This window comes from Raphanus sativus, unplaced genomic scaffold (assembly GCF_000801105.2).
Source record: "Raphanus sativus cultivar WK10039 unplaced genomic scaffold, ASM80110v3 Scaffold1207, whole genome shotgun sequence".
NCBI lineage: Eukaryota > Viridiplantae > Streptophyta > Magnoliopsida > Brassicales > Brassicaceae > Raphanus > Raphanus sativus.
Window position 1 is genome coordinate 11,093 of NW_026616520.1, and position 13,073 is coordinate 24,165.

The window sequence follows — 13,073 nt, forward strand, 5'->3', positions numbered from 1 at the left end:
AGCTCAATACCAATGTTTGACCATCCAGTTTGCTACAAAAACACTCCAAAACCACACACACTGTCGCCCTGTCTTAACCAGCTCAGGTTCCAACCATGCGTGTTGTGCTAACCTATCACTTTGCTATTGTTCTGCAACCTTAGCTAACCCGGAATCACCTACGCTAACATTCATATCCTTGCCTAGTAACACAGCTCAACTTTATATTTCTATAAAATAACAAATTTTGACAGCATCATCCCTTAGGCTACGTCTCTCTCTAATCAGTCTCAGAATCGGACATCGAGAGTAGTAATAACAATTCATAAGAAGAAAAAAGCAGAGAAATTAATATTTATAAAGAATCAAGAAACTAATAAGAAGTTACAATTTTTTTTAATGAATTATCTAAAACATAGAGGCTTCGTCAATCTTGGAGACGACGCCCTAGTTGTTGAACTTGTTTCCTCAACCCTTAGGCTCTTCTTCTTCTCCTTCAATCTCTTTCCCGCCGATTCAATCGATTTCTTAATGAATTTGCTCTCTCCACCGACTCTATCAAAATCATCAGATAGGTTTCTGATGATCCTCGCCACCACGCCTTCATCTTCCTCCTCCTCATCAAAATCATCAGATAGGTTTCTGATGATTCTCTCCGCGCCTTCATCTTCCCCCTCATCATTATCGTCGTTCAGATAAAAGTACCTCCTTCGTTTCACCGCAACCGGAGACGCGGGAGGAGGAGGAGAATCACAACCACACCTCTTCTTCTTCTTCTTCTTCTTCTCGGAGTCTCCAGCGCTGGAACTCTCGAGCTGTGCTCGGAGCTTGCCGACGTCACCTTCGATTCGTCCTTGGAGACGGAACTGAGGATTGACGAAGAAACGAGGACGAGAAAGCGCGTTTCCGTATAACTCGACAGACCTAATGGCGATGCTTTTCTTAACGGTGGGCGTCATCATCATCGTGAAATTACGAAAGAAAGAAGACAAGTGATGTAAACAATAAATAGTTGTGTTATTGATCTATGCTCTTTATATAGAACTCTAAGTTTCCATAATTCTATCTATCTAGAAAAAAGGAAATTATACAATAAGGAAATTAATATCCAATAATGGAAAAAAAAAAAAGGAAATCAACACAATAATAGCACAAAGTTCTTTCAAAAGCATGACACATCAGATTTTTAAATCACTATAGGAATGACTTGTCATTAACTGAAAAAAGTTCAACATCCAATGAATTTTTTTTATTAATACACATCTGTTTTGTTATCGACACATCACATGAATAATCTTTCTAAACTAAAAAACCTAATGTGTGTTGAATTTTAACATGCTTTGCTTTCGACGAACGTGCATCAGAGTAAAAGAAAAAATGGAAACTCAAGGGTATATACATGGAAGATGCAGGATGCGATTATGGTGGTGGCAATCTAAGAGTTTTCCGAAGCTGCTGTTATGCTTCCTCGAGGATCGTTATCTCTGCATCTTATCGGAAAATCCAATTTACTCGGTGAATTCATTTCTCCTCTGATTCTAGAAAATTTTGAGAAAAAGACGCATACCGAGGATCACACAAATGGGACTTAATACAAAGAGGAACACAAATCAATCTCAGATGGAAAAAGAGTAGTTAAGGTGAAAACCATGAGATAATAATGTGGGTAATTTGATCTAACATTTTTATGCATGTTTCAGGAAGCCAAAACAAATCGTGGAAGAGAATCCAAGAGTGGCAAGCAGTTAACAAATGTGTTTGCATTGAACCTTTGATTAAACACACAAAGAGAAAGTGAAATCAAGAGAGAAGAAGTGGAAGCAAGGAAGCTTGCCACACAAGAAAAGAAGAATGAAGAAGTGACCAAGGAGTCACTTAGAAGAGGAACAACGAAGTTTAGCAGAGAAGAAGCTACAAAGAAGAAAGAATAAGATGATAAAAAAGAGACTTCGCGTGCAAGAAACAGAGGAGCTAGAAGTAAGACCAACGTGGACAACATTAAGTCAAAGTAAGTTGAGTTGTGTAACTAGAAGTTACACAACAAAAAGAATAAGAGTATTAGTTTAGTTAAGCCAACAAAAAAGAGTGAAGTGTTGGTTTAAGTCTAGCTAGATAGAATTGTTAGGAGTTGTTAGTAGAGGTAAGGTGTGTGTAGTAGTTAGTGAGAAAACTACTACAAGAATGTGCTTGTGTTGATGTAAGAAAAAGAATCCAATTCTAAAAAGAAAAATAGTTGGAGAAAGAACAATGTAGACAATTAAAGATAAACTCTCTTCTCTCTCTACAAGAACAAAGACAGACGTGAGAGAGTAAAGGGACTGTGAGTGTGTGCATGTGTGATGATACACAAGTAGAAACAGAGAGAGTGAGTGAAGAAAAACAGACTGAGAAAGAGAAGAGCTGGCCTGCGCGAGTGAAGAGGCCAAGCCAAAATCACAACAAAGTGTAGGACAGAAGTTGAATGAAATATGAAGATCGTGAAGGTAAAAATTACAATAATAAGACTACTCTGTTTTCAGTGTGAAGCTCTTGTATGATTGATCACATTTAGAGGTTTTAAAGGCTCTACTTGATGCCATGTTCTCTCCTTGCTCTATCACTTTAAATCTAAAAACCAAAAAAAAAGTGAGACATGCTTGTCTACAATTTTTATAAGAATATTATAAGAACATTATAGTATGCTCGCGCGATTGAAATGAAGAAAACAAACAATGTCAACAATCAAAAGTGTTGTTTACAGACTAAACAATCTACAAACAAAAAAAAAAACTGTTTTTTTCATTCCCTTTGTTAAGAGAAAGAGGTGGCATTCTAAGGAATACCAAGAAGAAACATCATGAAGCTTTCTTTACTGGTATGACATTAAATATATTTTCTTTTTCTTTAGAATCATAACAACAAAGAGAATAGTCACATAACAACTTTCAAAATTTATATAAAAATATAGAAATGCCAAATAACATATATGAGGGAATTTAGTTAAAAGTGACAAATTTAAATGGAAAAACTTGGAAAAAATAAAATTTAAAATTGCCATTCTATAAAAATAGAGGGGTCTAATGGTATAACTCAAATTGGAATAGACATAAAGTTTAAAAATATGCAAATTACCAAAATATATACAAAGTAATTATTTACCTTTTGGTTTGAATCAATTTTTAAATAGTTATAGTTAGAATTTAGTATTACATCGATTCTATTTTGATATTTTATTCAAAATATTTATTTTATTTATTACAGTTTATGAAAATTTTATATCAAAAATATAAATAAAATAGTATACTCTCTTTGTTTCAGAAAGATCCATATTCTAGAAAAAGATTTGTTTCAAAAAGATACATTTTTTACTTTTTCAATGTAAAAATTGTAAATTTCAAAAAAAATTAATAGTGTTTATTAGATTTCTATTGTCTAAAAGTTATGAAAACTTGCTATTCACAAAAATAGTGCATTTACGATTAAATTTTAATGTGTTTTCTTAATATAATGAAAAATTTAAAATATATATGTTTTTGAAACGGAGGGAATATAAAATATTCCGCGGTGTAGCGCGGATGCTTATCTAGTATCCCAATAATGAGATAAAAAGGGCTGATTTATATGAACATTATTTATCGGGCGCGAGAGAGACTCTACCTCGCGCTGTTTGAAATAATGTTATCTAACGCGCAATTTATTTGGATTATGCTAGACTAGTGATCGACGAGTGTTGTAAGTCTTGTAACGTTCTAATGAATAATAAATAAATAAAAGTAAATAGACAAATAATTTCGTGAGCTTGCTCATTCCTACGATCAACATGATTTTATTATACACAACCACAAGTCGACGATGCTCATAAATACATACAAGATTCTGCAAAAGTCTATACTAATAAAAGTAGCACTTTGAAGGTTTCATGGAGCGTCCACATCAGCGGAAAAAAATTCATCGAAAGATGCCTCGTGGTATGATTACCAAAAATAAAAATAGAAAGTAAATATAAAATATAAAGAAAATTAAATAATAAGTCAATATACAATATAAGAAATAGAAATATTAAATTTAAACATCTATCGTAATATTATCATTTGATAAAAAAATTAAAATAAGTAAATATACAATATAAGAAAATCTAAAAATAAGTAAATATACAATTAAGAAATTAAAAAACTAAATTAAAAAAACAATCTGAAAAATATAAAGTAATATAAATATTAATTAAATATACAATATAAGAAATAAAAATATTATATTAAACATTTATCATAATATTAGAATAAGTAAATATACAATATAAGAAAAACAAATGATAAGTAAATATACAATATAAGAAATAGAAATATTATATTAAACATCTAACGTAATTTTATTATTTGATATAAAAAACAAAAAAATAGAATAATTGAATATAATATATAAGAAAAAAAATAAATATACATTATATGAAATAGAAAAACTAAATTAAACATATATCTGAAACATGTATAGCAAAATAAATAATAAGTAAACATACAATAAAGAAATAAAAATATTAATTAAAAATCTATCATAATATTAGAATAATTAAATATAAAATTTAGAAAAACAAATAATAAATAAATATACAATATAAGAAATAAAAATGACATGAAACATCTGTTTGAAAAATGTTTAATAAATATTGATAATTTAGAAATCAAATTTAGTTACAATTATATTTTCATAAACAAAAAAATTCTGTAAATTCATTACATATAATTTAGAAATCAAATTTAGTTATTAATAAAAATTAGATTATGAACCCCCGTTTAGTTTAATATATTTCTAATAATCATCTGGTTCATTTTTCATTTAGAGACTAAAAATACAGAACAAAATCACTTTTCAGTTTTGAAAGATCAGTAATGAGTAAATGATATATCACAATCAAATATTCATTTGTATCTCTTTCCACAAAGTAAACATAATATCTAATTAATATAATCTTTTGCAGCATTAAATATTAATGCAAAAATTTACAAAACACTTATATATGGAACACTATATTCAAATATATACTAAAATTTGAAATATGTTTAACTGTTTTGAAATTGTTCACCCGCGTGTACGGTTTAACCCTAGTAAACTCAAAGAGTTTAGATTTGGGTTCAAGTGACAGACTAAAAGTAAACAAGCACACGAAATTATTTGGGGAAAACATAAATTGAGTTCAATAAGAAGAATACACAACAGGCCCAATCTATTGGGCCCAATAAAACTAGGGCCTAGAAGAGGAGCCACTGTGGCTTCTCTTACCACCCTCCTCTGGGAGGCCCTCCTGAGGACTGAACACTCAATCTGTCGAGGAGTGCGTTGAAGTCTATAGGCTGGCCACTCTCCTCCATCCTCTGAATCACGCTCATCACGTGTTCTCCTCGGAAGCCCATGCTTACTAGCTTCTCTATCAGTTCACCGTATTTTGATCTTAGAACCGGAGGTGGTGTCCCTGTGTTGCCACCACCTCCCTGATGCTGCTGAGGTGCGTACCCACTACCTTGTGGACCTTGCATGTAATGGCCTTGCTGCTGTTGCTGCGGAGGAGGCTGAGTTGGTGGGTATTGCATCCGCCCACCTTCATACATGGCACTGGCATACCCGGGAGGAGGAGGAGGTCCTGAGGGTAGATACCCATCGCCTGTCTGTGGGCTATAAGACATCTTTGTCTGCTGAGGAGGAGCCTGTGGTGGTGGTGGTGCAACGTATCCGTAACCTTGCATCGATTGTTGAGGAGGTCCAGCGTATGGTGATTGCATCTGCATGCTGCTTGGCAACGGTTCTACTGGAGATTGGTTGCTTGGTGGTGCAGGCGAGTATGCTGGGTAGCCTCCACTGGACTGTGGCCTCGCCTGTGGCTGAGGAGGCCAGTTTTGCTGGTACTGCGGGAACGACTGAGTTTGAGCTGAGCTTGGGTGAGATGGAGCAGGAGGTTGGGGCATGAACTGAGCCTGCGCCGGTGGTGCTTGAGGCTGAGATGGTGGAGGAGGTGCAGGTGTGTTTTGAAGCTGTGTATTAGGAGGCATGTAAAACTGCTGCTGCTGTTGTTGCTGGGGCTGTGGCTGCGCTGGTGGCTGTGGTGGTATTTGATGAGGCAAAGCAAGCGCAAGCTGCTGGTTGTGTGCATCAGAGGTGTTCTCACTCTTCTTAGGCTCAGGAACAGAAGTCTCCTCGCTTTGTTGGGAGTGAGACGGGGAAGATGAATCTTTATGCACAACTTGAAGCCTCGCTAGGTCTTTCTGAGTATCAGCCAACTCTTGTTTGTCTCTGAGAATCTGTACTGATCTACGAACCTACATCAAAAACATCCATTAGAACCGGTACAGAGTTTAAGAAACTACATTACATAAACACAAACCTCTTGAAGATGTTTCTCCATAGATCTAAGCTTAACATCAGCCTCCTCGTTATCACGAGTCAAATCCGACCTCATCTCACCAATAGTCTTATCAAGGTTGTAGCAGTAGAGCTCAAGCTGGGACAAGCGCGAGCTGATGCCTTCGAGAAAACGCATCACGTTGTCTGTATACTTCTTCATGGTTCTTTCAACAGTGGCGGTAAGATCTTGGCTCAAAGAGTCCTCAGGCGGACTGTAAGAGCTCGTAGGAAAAACCGAAGACCTCGCCATCCTAGTCTTGTTAAACTCCTGAAAATACAAAAAAAAAAGTAACTCAGTAACAAGGCATGTCTATGTGTTTCGATTAACCTAGGAAAATTCAGAACCGGGACGATCGCGCGAACCGGTTAAGGCGAAATTATGAAATTCCCAAATCGAAAACCCTAGAATCCCAAATATTAAGGGAGAGGCGGAATCTGGATTTCACCTTATTGAAGTTGGTGGCGGAGATCGCAGGATCGGAGTTGGAACCGTTAGAGGAGTCCTGGTTGGTGAAGTCGTCGTACGTGCGGAGGATATCATCGGATCCGAAATCGAATCCCGCGTTGACCCGACCCGACGCCATCGATCCGATTACTGGAATCTCGATTAGTGATAGAAGAAAGGAGGTAACAGAAAAGGAAATCAATCGCTTTTGGGAGGAGAGCAAAGCTTGTGTGTTTCGTTTTCTTCCAACCTTTTGAGAGAAGGCAAGGCAAGCAGAAGCTAAACCCGACTTCTTCTCTTATTTGTGTATTAATATTTGTTTCTTCGTCCCCACAGATATTGAATATTTTGGTTCTGCCCCGTTTGTTTGGGTTAAGTTCATATAATTGAACGACGTCGTTTCATGGTGATGTGGTTGTTGTCCGAAAAACTCACAAATGGTGGTTGTGATGTCCGGACAACTGGACAAGTGTGTGGCTTAGCCAGCCATGATTGACCCATTTTCGTCTAACATAAACATATGATAGATGATTAAGATTCAACGGTACGCTTGTGTTACTGCTCACCGATAATCTTTGCATATTCTCATGTGGCAAATTTGCTACTGACCATATATATCAAGGGCTTCAAGATTAACTCTGACGTTACCAAATGTTATGATGATCCACACAACATGCTTGCTAGTTATGTGGCGTGCAACGAGATCTTCACAAGTACTTCAGATGTGTATCCCTATTGTTCTTATAGTATTGTTGATACGATACCATATGGATTCAATCCCGCATAATTCATGTTACTACTAAAAAGAAAAAAAAAATAGTTAACGAGAGCCTAAACAAAACTAGAATTTGCATGAAAGAATTAATGGTGTCACTCCGCAACTAATTAACGATGGAAATGTTCATATAATATCCCCATATTGTAACATATATATAAAAAAACGTATTTAGAAGAGGCAAAACAAGAGAACGGTGAAAAGCAATGCGTGTGTGGAGACAAGAGGGATCGATACATGAGAAGATGATGTGGCGGCCATTACGTCGGTGCAATCAAGCCCTTCTTTGCCTTCTTTGCACATGTTTGCGAATATACCGGGAGGATATCGACCATAGATATTGACGTAGCTGAACATTGTGGAGGCACATTCTGTCTTCTCATCGTTAAGAGCTTCCGCGAATGGGCATGCAAAGTCCTTGAAGGCGGAGCAACATGCCTTGGCTGGATAGTTTGGGCCTTTGCATCTACTCGTTATGATTGTGTAATTCTTGCTTGCAAAATCTTCTTTGCATGCTGTTGTTATCACATCACATATTAAACAATACATTGAATCTTGCTTATTTATAATTAGTTCTTTTTTTATTAGCCAATCATGATTGAAGCATGTATGAGCGATAGCCGATATACGATCAATGATTCAAAATATTCTTACGTGTTTTTGCCTGAAGAAGAGCTCGGCTTGTGGCTGGGTGTGACTCAAATTCATCAACTGCACATAGAAATTTCATTACGCTTTTCAAGAACGTGAAACAATTTTTTATAGACACATACTTTATTTGAAATATTAGTAAATTACGAGAGATGTGAAGAGACGATGCGAATCCAGACAAGATGATGATTGAAAGAAGAGAAACCAAACAATGAGGATAAATCTCCATGCTTCTGTTTCCTCCTTTGTATTTTTCTTTGTCGCATTTGGTTTTCTAATTAAACGCTTTTTGTTTTGTTATTTCGTTTTTCGTGTTTTAGAGTTATAGGAGGAGAGAAAAATGCTGCGGATCGTTGAAGTAGACGAAACAATATCACTGACATGCCAACATAAATTTTCCTATATTAATCAATCCTTCAAGACAAACCATCAAATAACCAAACTGCTGGTTAAGCTTCAACTGGTTAATATCCGTAATTCCGTAACCAATTCGAATCGTTGAAGGCAACCTGATTGACATTGTTATTCACTCAGCAATTCTTTTTCCAACCCTCTTCTCATCACCTAAAACACTTCAATTAGTGGTTTCTCATTAAATTTTTAAAAGCATCTTATAATTAAATATTTATAAAAAGAAAATAACAAATTAGATGAATTTCTCATTCAATTGAAATAAATTTAAATAGTTTTTTTTCCTTCTAGATAATATTATATAAAAAGGGCCAAGCCCATCCGAATTACATCAAAGCCCAGATTCTACTGGGCCAAACCAAATATGAAAAATTTACAATCCGGGCTCAAAGCCCATCCCACAGCCCAAGGGTGTGAAACCCTAATCTTCGCGGCTCATTGGCATACACGCCGCCGCACCAACCTGAACTCGAAACCGGCGCCACCTTCGTCGCTTGGAAGATCCTCTACCGGAGAGCATCGATCAATCTCATCCGGATCCTAAGACGACAGGTTCACCACACCAACCACACCAACCACCATCTATGAGGATACCTGAATAAAATCGTCTACAATCGATCTATCACCACCGGCATTCACGGCCGTAACAGGAGAAGAATCAAAAGGCAGAGAGGCAGAGAAGCACAAACCCATAGAGAAAGAAAGAAAACCTAAAAGAAACTAAAGATATAAACCAAGCCGAAGAGAGCAGTAATAACGGATCTACCATCTCTCGGAAGCAGGAGCCGGCGATGACGGTGCTGACGGAGCCACTGTCTCCCGGAATCAAGGGCCGACGGTCGTAGAGTTTAGAAAGTCTCTACTCCCCGAAAAAAACTGATCTCCAAGCCGACAACCTCTTCGATTTACCGCCACTCACCCTCACCACGAAACCAGAGAAAGCAGAGATGCGACCGAGCAAAAAACCTCGCGAACTGAGCCCTTCCTAGCGCAAAACCCTAACCCAAAATCGCCAGTATATCGGTTGGAAGACGGTAGATCTAAAGCCACGGCAAAACTACAGGATTAAAAACAACTATAAAGGGCCACCGACGCCGGCACGCGCGTGTACGCGCCACCAGACGTTCGGAGCCACCGCTTCTCTCTCTTTCTTTCTCTTCTCTCTCTTTTCTCACTTTACTGAACAAATAAATTTAAATAGTTTAGAAATGTTTTTTTCTTATAAACGATTTAATTTTATTTATAAATTAAAAATTAATACATGTAATTATATTAAAATATTTATTTTAAAAATATATATAGATGTTGTAGTAATTATAAATTTTAAAGTTAGAAACAAGGAAAAAATTAAATAATTCTAATGGAAAAGGAAAATTACTAGGATTTAAAAATGGGGAAATAATGGCATGATGGTGTCTTATGGTGTTGCCATAAACTGTCAAATTTATATCTTATAAAAAATGAAATTTGGATAAACCGATAAGTCATGGGTCAATTTGGCAGTTTCTAATATCTTATAGATCATTTTTCCAAAATTGTTATATCAACTGATGAATATATATAATTGTTTTTCTTTGATAAAGAAATAACTTTTTTTTGGTAAACAATAAAGAAATAACTTATAAGATGATGAATATATAATCGTTCTTCTGTAGTTGTGATTAAACATTATTTAGTATTGTCTTGTAACTCTTGTTTACTTTTCTAAAACAAACGATGCTGGTCCGTTGCTGAACTTTTAATAAAATAAGGACGTAAAAGAAACAAAGAAAACACAATATTTGAAACAAGAATGTCATTTCGTTACGTTATCTACTAATTTGAATCAGGTAGACGTTTCTTCACTAAAATATTTTTTTTCGGATTTAGTTTTTACACCTTATAAAGTAATAAATAATAATTATGTAAAATAAAAATAATAATTATGCGTGCGTGTTTGTGTATAATACCAGCTCTCCTGCTTCGGCATCACCCTTGTGTTTGTGTATAATACCAGCTCTCCTGCTTCTGCATCACCCTTGTGTTTGTGTATAATACCAGCTCTCCTGCTTCTGCACCACCCTTGATCTATTATTATTCTTACCCATTCTTTTTTCTCTAACTCCAAATAATTCTCCTCCCTTTGTTCATCAGCAATAACTCTCTGTGGTTTTCAAAGGCTAAACTACTAAACTAGCATCTAAAGTCGGCAGAGATCCATTGGTACTGACAATCTCTTCAACGAGTAAGTCTCTAAATCATCAGTCTTTATTTATATATCTATGTTGGTGCGCTTGTATCTACTAAATAGATCTGCACCGTTTCTTATTATACTATGTCAGTTTTAGATCATATGACTATGAATAAACTCCTTGCTCTGTTATTTGATTAGTTTCCCATTTGTCATCACTTCTTTAGTTCTTTGTTTAATTAGCCCACTACGTTTCTGTAATTATTTAGTTTCTTTTCTTATATGGTTATATATGAATAATAACCTGAAAAAAGGGATTAGGTCAAGTCGTCATAATAACTCCAAAGTCTCCAACTTGTTACTTTTAAAACCATTACTACTATTATCTTCTTCTTTATCTCTCAAAAAATTCGTATCTCATTTAATAAACAACGACTAGTCAAGTGAATGGGTTTATCTTGTACGTTTCAGTAAAATGGAGATACACAACCAAGAAGACAACCTAGCAGCAGTGGGTGGCTCTGGAGGAGACTTCGACTGCAACATATGTTTGGATCAGGTTCGTGACCCGGTCGTGACTTTGTGTGGCCACTTATTTTGTTGGCCCTGCATTTACAAGTGGACGTATTCTACCAACAATTCAAGACAACGCGTCGACCAGTACGGCAATATGAAGGAATCCCCAAAATGTCCGGTCTGCAAATCCGATGTCTCGGACGCTACGCTTGTCCCTATATACGGGCGGGGACAAAAAGTCCCCCAGTCTGGTTCAAACATACCGACCAGACCATCCGGTCCGGTTTATGACTTGAGAAGAGTTGGTCAACGTGCTGGACAAGGTGAGAGTCAACGGTACATGTATAGAATGCCTGATCCAGTGGTTGGTGTGGTATGCGAAATGGTATATCGGAGACTATTTGGAGAGTCTTCAAGCAACGTGACACCTTACCGGAGCGACAGCTACACAAGTCGGCGGACAATGCAGGCGGATGAGTCACTAAGCAGAGTCTACTTGTTCCTGCTTTGCTTCATGGTTATGTGTCTAATTCTTTTCTAATTGTATGTCTTATCCTATATATTTATGGAACTAAAGTATAAGTTGTTGGTTTACAAAAAAAAAAGTATAAGTTGTTGGATTGTGTGATGAGAACATATTAAAGTCAAAATCAAGAAACGGCACTAGTTTGCTTTTGTATATTTTGATATTCTCTTAAAAAAATATGTGATGGTGTGAGAATATGGATAAGGAGACTTGTCTTCTTTTTTTTTTGTCACAAAGGAGGCTTGTCTTCAAATCAAAGGATCTGTACACCAAAAAGATGAGATAGAGGCATTTAGAAACTAGAACGCGACGCAAACGGTGGTGCTTTTTCCTTTCCAAAAACTCTAAATAAAATTTGGACCCTACGTTTGATTGATAACGGTGAATAAGACTGTTGATATGTAGAAGAAGTTGAAATATCAATTTATTATATTAATGTTTTGGGTACGGTTCTTTCTTTATACATTAAAAATGTTGTAAATAAAACTGAAGTGAGCTGTTTCATTTAAAAGCATAGTGCAGTCTGAGATGACTTATGGGTCCTCATGACACAACCACTCATGGCCTCATCTATGGGATCCAAATTTGTAGCTTTAAAAGTTGTAATTGAATTTGCCTATCAGCCTACATCGGTAACAGGTTTTAGAATTCTAATTTTAAGAATTTTTAAATATTACTGTAGAGTAAAAATGAGCCGTAAAAGTAATCAGATAATAATAACAACACCAAATGTAATAGCGGATTTACAAAGTGCCGAACAAATCCTTATTTACACAAAACACATAAAATTTAGAGTGTATCTTTGCTTGCTTCTTTCCTACTTTACAACTCCACTCGGTAGAAACGAACCAGTTTCAAGATCTGCACTCTTTCCTCATGTATTCCCACATTTTATCTTTCAATTTACAACCAATGTTGTAACACCCGTCACCTCCAATCCGGAGAAAAATGGGCCAACAACAATATATCATAACAAAATGGTCCATACACACGACTCCACTCACTCTAAGCCCAAATAAAAATCCAAATAAAAAGCCCAATAGCACCAATCCGTCCAAATATCATATACTCGTCTGTCTCACCTGAAATGAGGAAGAAAGAGGGATGAGCAACAGGGGAGTCACTCAGTGAGGTATGAGATGCTAAACCCGAAGTTCATTGACTTGGATATAGCACTCCGAATAAATATAATTTAATACTAATACATAACAAACACGGCACCTAAAGT

The 13,073-nt window shown here is 36.1% G+C and overlaps 4 protein-coding genes across 5 annotated transcripts; 1 reads left to right on the plus strand and 3 right to left on the minus strand.

Moving 5' to 3' along the window:
* Positions 1 to 317: 317 nt before the first annotated feature.
* LOC108853021 (uncharacterized) lies at positions 318 to 1,018 on the minus strand. Its single transcript, XM_018626490.2, has one exon. The coding sequence runs from the start codon at positions 942 to 944 to the stop codon at positions 384 to 386; it is 561 nt and encodes a 186-aa protein (XP_018481992.1). The 5' UTR covers positions 945 to 1,018; the 3' UTR covers positions 318 to 383.
* A 3,994-nt stretch (positions 1,019 to 5,012) lies between these two features.
* LOC130503889 (formin-like protein 20) lies at positions 5,013 to 7,080 on the minus strand. Its single transcript, XM_056998455.1, has 3 exons — positions 6,798 to 7,080; positions 6,332 to 6,619; positions 5,013 to 6,266 (listed from the first exon to the last, which is right to left on the minus strand). The coding sequence occupies exons 1-3, from the start codon at positions 6,933 to 6,935 to the stop codon at positions 5,232 to 5,234; spliced, it is 1,461 nt and encodes a 486-aa protein (XP_056854435.1). The 5' UTR covers positions 6,936 to 7,080; the 3' UTR covers positions 5,013 to 5,231.
* Positions 7,081 to 7,599: 519 nt separating this feature from the next.
* On the minus strand, positions 7,600 to 8,493 carry LOC108853277 (GPI-anchored protein LLG3-like). The gene is made up of 3 exons (XM_018626707.2): positions 8,370 to 8,493; positions 8,226 to 8,282; positions 7,600 to 8,086 (listed from the first exon to the last, which is right to left on the minus strand). Exons 1-3 carry the CDS (start codon positions 8,449 to 8,451, stop codon positions 7,743 to 7,745), a joined length of 483 nt encoding a protein of 160 aa, XP_018482209.1. The 5' UTR covers positions 8,452 to 8,493; the 3' UTR covers positions 7,600 to 7,742.
* A 2,082-nt stretch (positions 8,494 to 10,575) lies between these two features.
* LOC130503888 (E3 ubiquitin-protein ligase RMA2-like) lies at positions 10,576 to 12,000 on the plus strand. Of its 2 annotated transcripts, XM_056998454.1 has the most exons (3): positions 10,591 to 10,661; positions 10,767 to 10,857; positions 11,275 to 12,000. In XM_056998454.1, the coding sequence occupies exon 3, from the start codon at positions 11,279 to 11,281 to the stop codon at positions 11,858 to 11,860; it is 582 nt and encodes a 193-aa protein (XP_056854434.1). In that variant the 5' UTR covers positions 10,591 to 10,661; positions 10,767 to 10,857; positions 11,275 to 11,278; the 3' UTR covers positions 11,861 to 12,000. The 2 variants fall into 2 exon arrangements, with proteins under 2 accessions (XP_056854433.1, XP_056854434.1); XM_056998453.1 differs by having other exon boundaries at positions 10,576 to 10,857.
* Positions 12,001 to 13,073: the final 1,073 nt, after the last annotated feature.

Excerpts from the sequence above, each read along its gene's own strand:
- LOC108853021 (XM_018626490.2), bottom strand. The coding sequence starts at position 944 with ATGATGATGACGCCCACCGTTAAGAAAAGCATCGCCATTAGGTCTGTC.
- LOC130503889 (XM_056998455.1), bottom strand. The coding sequence starts at position 6,935 with ATGGCGTCGGGTCGGGTCAACGCGGGATTCGATTTCGGATCCGATGAT. Across the intron at positions 6,620-6,797 it reads CCGCCACCAACTTCAATAAG|GAGTTTAACAAGACTAGGAT; the intron begins GTGAAATCCAGA and ends TTGTATTTTCAG. Across the intron at positions 6,267-6,331 it reads TGGAGAAACATCTTCAAGAG|GTTCGTAGATCAGTACAGAT; the intron begins GTTTGTGTTTAT and ends TTTTTGATGTAG.
- LOC108853277 (XM_018626707.2), bottom strand. The coding sequence starts at position 8,451 with ATGGAGATTTATCCTCATTGTTTGGTTTCTCTTCTTTCAATCATCATC. Across the intron at positions 8,283-8,369 it reads ATCGTCTCTTCACATCTCTC|TTGATGAATTTGAGTCACAC; the intron begins GTAATTTACTAA and ends TTCTATGTGCAG. Across the intron at positions 8,087-8,225 it reads TCTTCTTCAGGCAAAAACAC|CATGCAAAGAAGATTTTGCA; the intron begins GTAAGAATATTT and ends TGATAACAACAG.
- LOC130503888 (XM_056998453.1), top strand. The coding sequence starts at position 11,279 with ATGGAGATACACAACCAAGAAGACAACCTAGCAGCAGTGGGTGGCTCT.